This window comes from Euprymna scolopes, chromosome 46, assembly GCF_053919585.1.
Source record: "Euprymna scolopes isolate OS-2025 chromosome 46, ASM5391958v1, whole genome shotgun sequence".
NCBI classification, from domain to species: Eukaryota; Metazoa; Mollusca; class Cephalopoda; order Sepiida; family Sepiolidae; genus Euprymna; species Euprymna scolopes.
In genome coordinates, this window is record NC_136527.1 from 94,333,624 (window position 1) to 94,348,185 (window position 14,562).

Sequence of the window (14,562 nt, forward strand, 5' to 3'; positions counted from 1 at the left end):
GTGATCGCGAGAAACGATTAGAAATTTAAAAAAATAAAAATGTTTTCTTTTAAAAAAAAAATGGCGTTGTTTACCTGCCGAATCCGTGGAATAAGTTTGGCATCTGCTAAATAAAAAGAATCTTTGCTGGAACCGGATTTCTTTTTTGAACTCATCCTAAATTTGGAAAAGATCGTATAAATTTAGAAAAATAAATAAAATCAAATAGGTTGTTTTAGCAAAATTATCTCCCTTTGACGGTGTTAGCCGAGATTATGTCCCTTATTAAAAATTGTCTTCATCCTATGTGTATTTGTGATTTAAAAAAAAACAAGAGGCAACAATGCCACACTGCCAACACTCTACATTCTACAATCAAGAACATCTCAACTGCAAAATACGACGCACAGCTGATACAACTCTTCACTCCTTCTGTCTGTATGAGATCTTACAGGCTGCCGAAAGAACAGGTTTATCACGAATTAATATTTGTTTTTTAATTCGTTAACTAACTTACACACAACTCAAGTAGATGTTGCTCATACAAGTCGATGATACGTCCTTGACAATTAGTTTGACCATATTGGTGGCCTTTTATCTATCAGGCTGTGATATTTGCTATGTTTAGAATGTCCACCCTTCCAGGTCTTGGCTTCTCATAGAGTTTTCTCTGCAACTTCTCTCCCTCTCACACACAGACGTGATGTTACTTGTCTCAGTCTTTTCTATAAATATTATTATTGCATGTGTTCTGTTCCCTGCTTCCTTTGTTCCAGCTCTTTGAATCGGTGGTCTAGTGGTCGTCACTAATTTGCTGTTTTGATGTAGCGACCACTACATACGGTCGAGTGTCGGCATTCTTGTCACTTTGAAGAAGAACTAAGTTTTGAAAAAGTTCAGTTTGAAATGGATTTTTGTTTACAATGCACGGCCCAGGTTGGCCGATAAGAATAGCAACAAATAATAACAATAATTATTATCTTCAAGTCTCTTCTTAAAGGGGCTTCTCCTTTAAGAATTTACAACTAGTTAATCGACAGTCGACACTTTCACTGAGTTATGCCAAACAGACGGACTGTTCCGCTGTATCACAGTGTGGCTAGACTAAAACTCATCAGAGAGTAATCTAATTTACAACTAGCTTATCGACGGTAGACACTATCAATGAGTTTACGTGTGTGTGTGTGTGTGTGTGTGTGTGTGTTACGTTAACATTCGAAATGTTGATTTTAAAAGCGTTCAGGTATGCTGAAAACGAATATCGCAAGGAAAATTAGCAGAGACAAATAGTTTTGTTGCTAGTTTTATTAATGTGTGTATTTTGAAATGTAAATCACTGGCGACCATGTTTAAACAGGCGGCATATGGAAGGGGCCAACCCTCAATTTGTTCAGGTATGCTGAAAACGAATATCGCAAGGAAAATTAGCAGAGACAGATAGACAGACTACTAGTTTTGGAGCTAGTTTTATTAATGCGTGTATTGTGAAATGTAAATCCCTGGCGACCATGTTTGAATAGGTGGCATATGAAAGGGGCCAACCCTCAGTTTGTTCAGGTATGCTGAAAACGAATATCGCAAAGAAAATTAGCACAGACTGACTATAGATTCACCATCATAGTATTGAAATATTTTTTTATTTTATAAAGGAATCACTACTTATCAAGCCCCAGAGGCAACTCGAGGATAAGGGTTAAAGTGTGTACAGTAGTCAATTGGACAATATCATAGTAATCGTTAGAAGTGTCAATTTGGTAAATTGGATTACTTAAGAGGAACGGCTCATCAAGAACTTATTTACATTGGACTTGAAGACGACGAAGTAAAAATATAAAGTTGAAAGAACTAGCGAAAAATACGATTTTAACGATGCCTTTCAAATCGTAAACTGCCTGTTTACATTTTTTGCGTTTAAAAAGTGTAAAAAAAGAGCAAACCTTCAGAATCCTAAAAAGATCTCCCGGGAGCATTTTTGCAACATGAAAAATATACAAACCAAAATAAAGAGAGGAGAGGCCACCCTATTTTGGTGAAACGCACGCACGCACACACGCATACACACACACAAACGCACACATAAGCACGCATGTCACCAAGCTAAAGAAGAGAGAAGGTGGGGGAAGGAGAGAAAAGGATCGTGTTCTCTGCACTGCACGTGCCGGGGTCAAACAGAAGTTAAATGAAATCGATTAAAAATGGCTCCACAAAGTTGTGTCTGAACTTTTTATTCTATGAAACTTAAGATTAATAAAACGAAATAATCGTGACCCGTGGAAATTCCACGGCGAATATTTCGCATTCAATAAGAACAAAACGAAAAAGTAGTGAACAAATAAATATATAAGAAAATGAATGTTACCAAAGGCAAGATAAGTTACCCTTCTACCTACCTAGATCACATTTTTGTTGTTTTAACTTATTTTAAAACGTTTATTTAACACAAACAAAAGTAGCGCACAGTTTTAAGTTAGAACAATAAAGAAAGTGTCTGACATTTTAAAGTCATCTTGTGAGACTCGATAATCGCTCCAAACTCGAAAATTAAGCAAAATACTGGTAGCAACACATCCAATAAATGTCAGCAAACGTTCGAACATGTTTTCTTTTTCACATTAGCGAAACTCTTATCAGAGCAAAAGCGAAAATGAGAAGCAAAAACAAATGAAGAAGTCGGTTTTTATCGTTGAGCACAAAAACAAAAACAAAAAGAGTATCTAATCTAATAGGCCCCGTGCTATAGGTCAATCTCCAAAGTCTGTCCCATCGCCTCAGTGTTGCATCCAGTTTGTTCAGGTATGCTGAAAACGAATATCGCAAGGAAAATTAGCACAGACAGACTACTAGTTTTGGAGCTAGTTTTAGTTAATGCGTGCATTTTGAAATGTAGATCACTGGCGCCCATGTTTGAACAGGCGGCATATGAAAGGGGCCAACCCTCAGTTTGTTCAGGTATGCTGAAAACGAATATCGCAAGGAAAATTAGCAGAGACAAATAGTTTTCGAGCTAGTTTTATTAATGCATGTATTTTGAAATGTAAATTACTGGCGACCATATTGGAACAGGCGGCATATGAAACGGGCCAACCCTATCTTTGTTCAGGTATGCTGAAAACGAATATCGCAAGGAAAGTTAGCACAGACAAATAGTTTTCAAGACAGTTTTATTAATGCGTGCATTTTGAAATGAAAAGGAAAACTAGCACATCAAAGTATTGAAATATTTTTTGTTTTACAAAGGAATCACTACTTATCAAGGCCCAGAGACCACTCGAGGGTTTAAAGAGTGTGCAGTATGGGACAATATCATAGTAATCGTTAGAAGTATAAATTTTGTAAATTGGATGACTTAAGAGGAACGGCTTATCAAGAACTTGTTTACATTGGACTTGAAGAGGACGAAATAAAAATATAAAATTTAATGAACTCGCTAAAAATATTTTAACGATGCCTTTCAACTCGTAAACTGCTTGTTTACATTTGTGTACATTTTTCGAAGATAATAAAAAGTGTAAAAAAAAGTAAACGTTTAGAATCCTAAAAAGATCTCCCGGAAGCATTTTTGCAACATAAAAAATATACAAACCAAAATAAAGAGAGGAGGAAACCTACTCAAAAATATGGTTTATTACATCGCTTAAAATAAAGAAGAATCGGGGCCTCCAATAATACGATAATTTGGTGGGGAAGCAAATTGTGTTCTTTTTTCTAACTTGGTTTTAAAAAGTTTTTATTGCTAACATTTATTTTCATGAACTCTAACCACACCTCACAACCCTAATCCGGCCGGTCGGGAAAAAGTTTTTACTTTTTTAAAATTTTGTTGAAACCGACGAAATGAATTTTAATTTAAACTTCGTTTGACGTTGGCACGTCGCACGCACGCACGCACACACACACACACACACACACGCACGCACGCACGCACACATAAGCATTCGCTTGTCACCGAGCTAAAGAAGAGAGAAAGTGGGGGAAGGAGAGAAAGGGTCGTGTTCTCTGCACTGCACGTGCCGGGGTCAAACGTAAGTTTTAAAAAATGGCTCGACAAAGTTGTGTCTGAACTTTTTATTCTATGAAACTTAAGATTAATAAAACGAAATAATCGTGACCCGTGGAAATTCCACGGCGAATATTTCGCATTCAATAAGAACAAAACGAAAAAGTAGTGAACAAATAAATATATGAGAAAATGTTGTTTTAACTTATTTTAAAACGTTTATTTAACACAAACAAAAGTAGCGCACAGTTTTAAGTTAGAACAATAAAGAAGTGTCTGATATTTTACAGTCATCTTGTGAGACTCGACAATCGCTCCAAACTCGAAAATTAAGCAAAATACTGGTAGCAACACATCCAATAAATGTCAGCAAACGTTCGAACATGTTTTCTTTTTCACATTAGCGAAACTCTTATTAGAGCAAAAGTTAAAATGAGAAGCAAACACAAATGAAGAAGTCGGTTTTTATCGTTGAGCACAAAAACAAAAACAAAAAGAGTATCTAATCTAATAGGCCCCGTGCTATAGGTCAATCTCCAAAGTCTGTCCCATCGCCTCAGTGTTGCATCCCTGTTTACAAGTACTTTAATGAGATGTGCTCTGATGAATCCATAGCACTTATACCAGTGCCCGGAAAACTTGTCCCGGGAAAACTCGTCTCGAAGTCGAGTGTCGGCGTTCTTGTCTCGAAGTAAGTTTTTTTTAACACAGTTGAGTTGGAAATGGATTTCTGCACGTGCATCATGGCTGGACGATAAGAATAACAATACAAATAACAATAATTATTATCTTCAAGTCTCTTCTTAAAGGGGCATTCGGCTACGAAGTTACAACTAGCTAATCGACACGCGACACTGTCAATGAGTTATTCGAAACAGACGGACTCTTCCGCTGTATCAAAGTTATTAAGTGTGGTTAGACTGAAACTCATTAAAGCCAGTAATCTAAGTTTCAACTAGCTAATAGACATTCGGCACTTTCAATGAGTTATGCGATCACCGCCACTTGTCCAAAAACGGACTGTTCCGCTGTATCACAGTTATTAAGGGTTGTTAGAGTGTAACTCATCAGAGCCAGTAACCTAACTTACAACTAGCTAGTCAACATTCGACACTGTCATTGAGTTATGCGATACACTGCTAATTGTCCAGAGACGGACTGTTCTACTGTATCACAGTTGTAAAGGATGGTTAGACTAAAACTCATAAGAGCCAGTAATCTAATTTACAACTACCTTATCGACAGTAGACACTTTCACTGAGTTTACGTGTGTGTGTGTGTGTGTGTGTGTGTGTGTCTTTTTGTGTGTGTGTGGTTCGTTAACAGTCGGACTGTCCATTATAAAATCGTTCGGGTATGCTGAAAACGACTATCGCAAGGCACAGACAAATAGTTTTCGAGATACTAATACGTATATTTCGAGATACTAATGCGTATATTTTGAAATGTAAATCACTGGCGACCATGTTTGAACAGGCGGCATATGAAAGGGGCAAACCCTCAGTTTGTTCAGGTATGCTGAAAACGAATATCGCAAGGAAAATTAGCACACACAGACAGAGTTTATTTTGGGAGCTAGTTTTATTAATGCGTGTATTTTGAAATGCAAATCCTTGGCGACCATGTTTGAACAGGCGACATATGAACGGGGGCAACCATCAGTTTTTCAGGTATGCTGAAAACGAATATCGCAATAAAAATTAGCAGAGACAGACAGACTACTAGTTTTGGAACTAGTTTAAATTATGCGTGTATTTTGAAATGTAAATCACTGGCGACCATGTTTTAACAGGCGGCATATGAAAGGGGCAAACCCTCTTTTTGTTCAGGTATGCTGAAAACGAATATCGCAGGGAAAATGAGCACAGACAAATACTGTTGTAGCTAGTTTTATTAATGCGTGTATTTTGAAATGTAAATCACTGGCGAGCATGTTTGAACAGGTGATATATGAACGGGGGCAACCATCAGTTTTTCAGGTATGCTGAAAACGAATATCGCAAGGAAAATTAGCACAGACAGACAGACTACTAGTTTTGGAGCTAGTTTTATTAATGCGTGTATTTTGAAATGTAAATCACTGGCGACCATGTTTTAACAGGCGGCATATGAAAGGGGCCAACCCTCAGTGTGTTCAGGTATGCTGAAAACGAATATCGCAAGGAAAATCAGCACAGACTGACTATAGATTCACCATCAAAGTAGTGAAATTTTTTTTATATAAAGGAATCACTACTTATCAAGTCCCAGAGGCCACTCGAGGATAAGGGTTAAAGTGTGTACAGTAGTCAATGGACAATATCATAGTAATCGTTAGAAGTGTACATTTGGTAAATTGGATTATTTAAGAGGAACGGCTCATCAAGAACTTATTTACATTGGACTTGAAGACGACGAAATAAAAATATAAAGTTGAAAGAACTATCATTTTAACGATGCCTTTCAAATCGTAAACTGCTTGTTTACATTTGTGTACATTTTTCGAAGATAATAAAAAGTGTAAAAAAAGGCAAACCTTTAGAATCCTAAAAAGATCTCCCGGAAGCATTTTTGCTACATGAAAAATATACAAACCAAAGTAAAGACAGGAGGCACCCTACTCTAAAATATGGTTTATTACATCGCCTAAAAAAAAAAGTAGAATCTTAATTTAGACGCTCCAATATATGATAATTTGGTGGGGGAAGCAAATTGTTTTCTTTTTTCTAACTTGGTTTTAAAAAGTTTTTATTGCTAACATTTATTTTCATGAACTCTAACCACACCTCACAACCCTAATCCGGTCGGTCGGGGAAAAAAGTTTTTATTTTTTTAAATTTTGGTGAACACGACAACACACATACGCACGCATGTACACACATACACACACACACACACACACACGCACGCACACATAAGCATATCGCTTGTCACCAAGCTAAAGAAGAGAGAGAGAGAGTGGGGGAAGGAGAGAAAGGATCGTACGTGCCGGGGTCAAACAGAAGTTAAATGAAATCGATTATAAATCGCTCGACAAAGTTGTGTCTGAACTTTTTATTCTATGAAACTTAAGATTAATAAAACGAAATAATCGTGACCCGTGGAAATTCCACGGCGAATATTTCGCATTCAAGAGAACAAAAGGAAAAAGTAGTGAACAAATAAATATATAAGAAAATGAATGTTACCAAAGGCAAGATAAGTTACTCTTCTACGTACCTAGATCACATTTTTGTTGTTTTAACTTATTTTAAAACGTTTATTTAACACACACAAAAGTAGCGCACGGTTTTAAGTTAGAACAATAAAGAAGTGTCTGACATTTTACAGACATCTTGTGAGACTCGATAATCGCTCCAAACTCGAAAATTAAGCAAAATACTGGTAGGAACACATCCAATAAATGTCAGCAAACGTTCGAACAAGTTTTCTTTTTCACATTAGCGAAACACTTATCAGAGAAAAAGCGAAAATGAGAAGCAAACACAAATGAAGAAGTCGGTTTTTATCGTTGAGCACAAAAACAACAACAAAAAAAAGAGTATCTAATCTAATAGTGCGTGCTATAGGTCAATCTCCAACGTCTGTCCCTTCGCCTCGGTGTTGCATCCATGTTTACAAGTACTTTAATGGGATGTGCTCTCATGAACCCATAGCACTTATACCAGTGCCCGGAAAACCTGTCCCGGGAAAACTCGTCTCTGGAAAAATCGTACCCGGAAAACTCGAACCGTTCAGTTTGTTCAGGTATGCTGAAAACGAATATCGCAAGGAAAATTAGCAGAGAAAAATAGTCTTGGAGCTAGTTTTATTAATGCGTGTATTGCGAAATGTAAATCACTGGCGACCATGTTTGAAGAGGCGGCATATGAAAGGGGCCAACCCTCAGTTTGTTCATGTATGCTGAAAACGAATATCGCAAGGAAAATTAGCAGAGACAAATAGTTTTGGAGCTAGTTTTATTAATGCGTGTATTTTGAAATGTAAATCACTGGCGACCCTGTTTGAACAGTTTAACCAGGCGGTGTATGAAAGGGGCCAACCCTCAGTTTGTTCAGGTATGCTGAAAACGAATATCGCAAGGAAAATTAGCAGAGATAAATAGTTTTGGAGCTAGTTTTATTAATGCGTGTATTTTGAAATGTAAATCACTGATGACCATGTTTGAACAGGCGGCATATGAAAGGGGGCAACCATCAGTTTGTTTAGGTATGCTGAAAACGAATATCGCAAGGAAAATTAGCAGAGACAAATAGTTTTGGAGCTAGTTTTATTAATGCGTGTATTTTGAAATGTAAATTACTGGCGACCATATTGGAACAGGCGGCATATGAAACGGGCCAACCCTATCTTTGTTCAGGTATGCTGAAAACGAATATCGCAAGGAAAGTTAGCACAGACAAATAGTTTTCAAGACAGTTTTATTAATGCGTGCATTTTGAAATGAAAAAGAAAACTAGCACATCAAAGTATTGAAATATTTTTTGTTTTACAAAGGAATCACTACTTATCAAGGCCCAGAGACCACTCGAGGGTTTAAAGAGTGTGCAGTATGGGACAATATCATAGTAATCGTTAGAAGTATAAATTTTGTAAATTGGATTACTTAAGAGGAACGGCTTATCAAGAACTTGTTTACATTGGACTTGAAGAGGACGAAATAAAAATATAAAATTTAATGAACTCGTTAAAAATATTTTAACGATGCCTTTCAACTCGTAAACTGCTTGTTTACATTTGTGTACATTTTTCGAAGATAATAAAAAGTGTAAAAAAAAGTAAACGTTTAGAATCCTAAAAAGATCTCCGGGAAGCATTTTTGCAACATAAAAAATATACAAACCAAAATAAAGAGAGGAGGAAACCTACTCAAAAATATGGTTTATTACATCGCTTAAAATAAAGAAGAATCGGGGCCTCCAATAATACGATAATTTGGTGGGGAAGCAAATTGTGTTCTTTTTTCTAACTTGGTTTTAAAAAGTTTTTATTGCTAACATTTATTTTCATGAACTCTAACCACACCTCACAACCCTAATCCGGCCGGTCGGGAAAAAGTTTTTACTTTTTTAAAATTTTGTTGAAACCGACGAAATGAATTTTAATTTAAACTTCGTTTGACGTTGGCACGTCGCACGCACGCACGCACACACACACACACACACGCACGCACGCACGCACACATAAGCATTCGCTTGTCACCGAGCTAAAGAAGAGAGAAAGTGGGGGAAGGAGAGAAAGGGTCGTGTTCTCTGCACTGCACGTGCCGGGGTCAAACGTAAGTTTTAAAAAATGGCTCGACAAAGTTGTGTCTGAACTTTTTATTCTATGAAACTTAAGATTAATAAAACGAAATAATCGTGACCCGTGGAAATTCCACGGCGAATATTTCGCATTCAATAAGAACAAAACGAAAAAGTAGTGAACAAATAAATATATGAGAAAATGTTGTTTTAACTTATTTTAAAACGTTTATTTAACACAAACAAAATAGCGCACAGTTTTAAGTTAGAACAATAAAGAAAGTGTCTGACATTTTACAGTCATCTTGTGAGACTCGACAATCGCTCCAAACTCGAAAATTAAGCAAAATACTGGTAGCAACACATCCAATAAATGTCAGCAAACGTTCGAACATGTTTTCTTTTTCACATTAGCGAAACTCTTATAAGAGCAAAAGTTAAAATGAGAAGCAAACACAAATGAAGAAGTCGGTTTTTATCGTTGAGCACAAAAACAAAAACAAAAAGAGTATCTAATCTAATAGGCCCCGTGCTATAGGCCAATCTCCAAAGTCTGTCCCATCGCCTCAGTGTTGCATCCCTGTTTACAAGTACTTTAATGAGATGTGCTCTGATGAATCCATAGCACTTATACCAGTGCCCGGAAAACTTGTCCCGGGAAAACTCGTCTCGAAGTCGAGTGTCGGCGTTCTTGTCTCGAAGTAAGTTTTTTTTAACACAGTTGAGTTGGAAATGGATTTCTGCACGTGCATCATGGCTGGACGATAAGAATAACAATACAAATAACAATAATTATTATCTTCAAGTCTCTTCTTAAAGGGGCATTCGGCTACGAAGTTACAACTAGCTAATCGACACGCGACACTGTCAATGAGTTATGCGAAACAGACGGACTCTTCCGTTGTATCAAAGTTATTAAGTGCGGTTAGACTGAAACTCATTAAAGCCAGTAATCTAAGTTTCAACTAGCTAATAGACATTCGGCACTTTCAAAGAGTTATGCGATCACCGCCACTTGTCCAAAAACGGACTGTTCCGCTGTATCACAGTTATTAAGGGTGGTTAGAGTGTAACTCATCAGAGCCAGTAACCTAACTTACAACTAGCTAGTCAACATTCGACACTGTCATTGAGTTATGCGATACACTGCTAATTGTCCAGAGACGGACTGTTCTACTGTATCACAGTTGTAAAGGATGGTTAGACTAAAACTCATAAGAGCCAGTAATCTAATTTACAACTACCTTATCGACAGTAGACACTTTCACTGAGTTTACGTGTGTGTGTGTGTGTGTGTCTTTTTGTGTGTGTGTGGTTCGTTAACATTCGGCCTGTCTATTTTAAAATCGTTCGGGTATGCTGAAAACGAATATCGCAAGGCACAGACAAATAGTTTTCGAGATACTAATGCGTATATTTCGAGATACTAATGCGTATATTTTGAAATGTAAATCACTGGCGACCATGTTTGAACAGGCGGCATATGAAAGGGGCAAACCCTCAGTTTGTTCAGGTATGTTGAAAACGAATATCGCAAGGAAAATTAGCATAGTCTGACTATAGATTCACCATCAAAGTATTGAAATGTTTTTATTTTATTTTACAAAGGAATCACTGACTATCAAGGCCCAGAGACCACTCGAGGGGTTAAAGAGTGTACAGTGGTCAATGGACAATATCATAGTAATCGTTAGAAGTGTAAATTTGGTAAATTGGATTACTTAAGATGAACGGCTCATCAAGAACTTGTTTACATTGGACTTGAAGACGACGAAATAAAAACTATACAGTTGAAAGAACTCGCGAAAAATATCATTTTAACGATGCCTTTCAAATCGTAAACTGCTTGTTTACATTTGTGTACATTTTTCGAAGATAATAAAAAGTGTAAAAAAAGGCAAACCTTTAGAATCCTAAAAAGATCTCCCGGAAGCATTTTTGCTACATGAAAAATATACAAACCAAAGTAAAGACAGGAGGCACCCTACTCTAAAATATGGTTTATTACATCGCCTAAAAAAAAAAGTAGAATCTTAATTTAGACGCTCCAATATATGATAATTTGGTGGGGGAAGCAAATTGTTTTCTTTTTTCTAACTTGGTTTTAAAAAGTTTTTATTGCTAACATTTATTTTCATGAACTCTAACCACACCTCACAACCCTAATCCGGTCGGTCGGGGAAAAAAGTTTTTATTTTTTTAAATTTTGGTGAACACGACAACACACATACGCACGCATGTACACACATACACACACACACACACACACACGCACACATAAGCATATCGCTTGTCACCAAGCTAAAGAAGAGAGAGAGAGTGGGGGAAGGAGAGAAAGGATCGTACGTGCCGGGGTCAAACAGAAGTTAAATGAAATCGATTATAAATCGCTCGACAAAGTTGTGTCTGAACTTTTTATTCTATGAAACTTAAGATTAATAAAACGAAATAATCGTGACCCGTGGAAATTCCACGGCGAATATTTCGCATTCAAGAGAACAAAACGAAAAAGTAGTGAACAAATAAATATATAAGAAAATGAATGTTACCAAAGGCAAGATAAGTTACTCTTCTACGTACCTAGATCACATTTTTGTTGTTTTAACTTATTTTAAAACGTTTATTTAACACACACAAAAGTAGCGCACGGTTTTAAGTTAGAACAATAAAGAAGTGTCTGACATTTTACAGACATCTTGTGAGACTCGATAATCGCTCCAAACTCGAAAATTAAGCAAAATACTGGTAGCAACACATCCAATAAATGTCAGCAAACGTTCGAACATGTTTTCTTTTTCACATTAGCGAAACGCTTATCAGAGCAAAAGCGAAAATGAGAAGCAAACACAAATGAAGAAGTCGGTTTTTATCGTTGAGCACAAAAACAACAACAAAAAAAGAGTAATCTAATAGGCCCCGTGCTATAGGTCAATCTCCAAAGTCTGTCCCATCGCCTCGGTGTTGCATCCTTGTTTACAAGTACTTTAATGGGATGTGCTCTGATGAACCCATACCACCTCGACGTACAATGGCAAAATCACAGCGGTTCGGTTCACGACGGTTCACTGCTGGGGTCCCTAAAGGTCGGAAATCCTTCTACTCTGATAGTGTTTACTTTACGCAGACTTGCTATCGTATAGAAAAGTCGGTACTTAGTTGGATACGGGGTAATATTTAAAGATAGCGACCAGAGAAAAAAAATAGTCAAAAGGTCGCAACCAGGTTAAAAAATAGTAAAATAGTTTTATTTTGCTTTTATTAATTATTAATAAACGAATGAATCATTTCTATTTAAAATCCATTAAGTATTATGCATGCAAAACTTAAAAAACAAAACATGTTTCTAATGCATCAACATTATGTGAACAAGCTAAATCTAAACTAAATGAATTTGACCTGATGTCGAGTTTATCTAAAAGCGATACTCGATTTTTCACTCGGAATTATTCCTCGTTCAATTCAAGTTTCACGACATATTGATTACATTGTTAGATGACAGTACAAAGAATAGATTTCTAAATAATAATGTTTTTATTTCGGCACGGTAGCACAACTGCATAGGATGCATATATTTTTTCAAGGAGAGGTTGGATGTTTATACTACGCTGGGGTAGGTCGTAAAAATAACCGTTTTTTTTCCTTCATTCTGACCAAAGACCATTTGCTGCTAACCTCTCTCTCTCTCTCTCTCTCTTTCTCTCTCTCTCTCTCTCTCTCTCTCTCTCTCTCTCTCTCTCTGGCTTCTCCGTGCTCCTGTTACGAAGTTTATATATATATATATATATATATATATATATATATATATATATATATATATATATATGAGAGATGGAGACAGAAAAGGAAAGGGGGGAGAAGGGAGAGAGAGAGAGGGAGGGAGACAGAAAGAGAAAGAGGGGCAAAGGGGGGAGAAGAGAGAGAGAGAGAGAGAGAAATATGTGTGTCTACGCTCTCCGCCATCACGTCAACGAGGAAGGGAGAAGAAACGGAGACAGCTGAGAGGCACACACTCTATATAAACGCACACATACACACATACTTGCATAAACACACATACACGCACTCGCATAAACACACACACAAATACTTAAACACACCAACACACAAAACACGAATCATTACTCTGTGTTTGTGTGTGTGTGTGTGTGTGTGTGTGTGTGTGTGTGTTTCGCTCCCCAGCTTTCTATATCATCTCCGTTTGACAAAGTTTTAATATTCAATACATTAAATCAACAGCTATAATTTATATGAATCGTCCTTGTATTTAGCTTGACTTTCTCAATTCAAATTGAGATTCGCCATTTTGATCCCAGGCAAAGAACAATTTTATTAGCGTAATGGTGCGAAGATCGGGGTGGCGACAATAAGTCGAGTGTCGGCATTCTTGTCACTTTGAAGACGAACTAAGTTTTGGAAAAAGTTCAGTCTGAAATGGATTTCTGTTTACAACGCACTGCCCAGGTTGGCCGATAAGTCTTCAAGTCTCTTCTTAAAGGGGCTTCTCCTTTAAGAATTTACAACTAGTTAATCTACAGTCGACACTTTCACTGAGTTATGCAAAACAGACGGACTGTTCCGCTGTATCACAGTGTGGCTAGACTAAAACTCATCAGAGAGTAATCTAATTTACAACTAGCTTATCGACAGCAGACACTTTCACTGGGTTTACGTGTGTGTGTGTGTCTGTGTGTGTATTTCGTTAACATTCGAAATGTTGATTTTAAAAGCGTTCAGGTATGCTGAAAACGAATATCGCAAGGAAAATTAGCAGAGACAAATAGTTTTGGAGCTAGTTATATTAATGCGTGTATTTTGAAATGTAAATCACTGGCGACTATCTTTGAACAGGCGGCATATGAAAGGGACCAACCCTCAGTTTGTTAAGGTATGCTGAAAACGAATATCGCAAGTAAAACTAACAGAGACAAATAGTTTTGGAGCTAGTTTTATTAATGCGTGTATTTTTAAATGTAAATATCTGGCGACCATGTTTAAACAGGCGGCATATGAAAGGGGCCAACCCTCAGTGTGTTCAGGTATGCTGAAAACGAATATCGCAAGGAAAATCAGCACAGACTGACTATAGATTCACCATCAAAGTAGTGAAATATTTTTTTATTTTATATAGGAATCACTACTTATCAAGTCCCAGAGGCCACTCGAGGATAAGGGTTAAAGTGTGTACAGTAGTCAAAGACAATATCATAGTAATCGTTAGAAGTTTAAATTTGGTAAATTAGATTATTTAAGAGGAACGGCTCATCAAGAACTTATTTACATTGGACTTGAAGACGACGAAATAAAAATATAAAGTTGAAAGAACTATCATTTTAATGATGCATTTCAAATCGTAAACTGCCTGTT

At 36.9% G+C, this 14,562-nt stretch overlaps 1 protein-coding gene across 2 annotated transcripts in view; it reads right to left on the reverse strand.

The window, feature by feature from the left end:
• The window catches only part of LOC145270061 (nuclear valosin-containing protein-like), a 31,951-nt gene that overhangs the window by 14,233 nt on the left and 3,156 nt on the right, over positions 1-14,562 (reverse strand). The window contains exon 2 of one of the 2 annotated variants that reach the window (XM_080125664.1): positions 75-156. In XM_080125664.1, coding sequence (XP_079981790.1) covers positions 75-155 — 81 coding nt within the window. In that variant the 5' untranslated portion in view covers position 156. Of the gene's footprint in view, positions 1-74; positions 262-14,562 lie in introns of those variants that run through there. The other variant, XM_080125663.1, reaches the window with a different exon arrangement.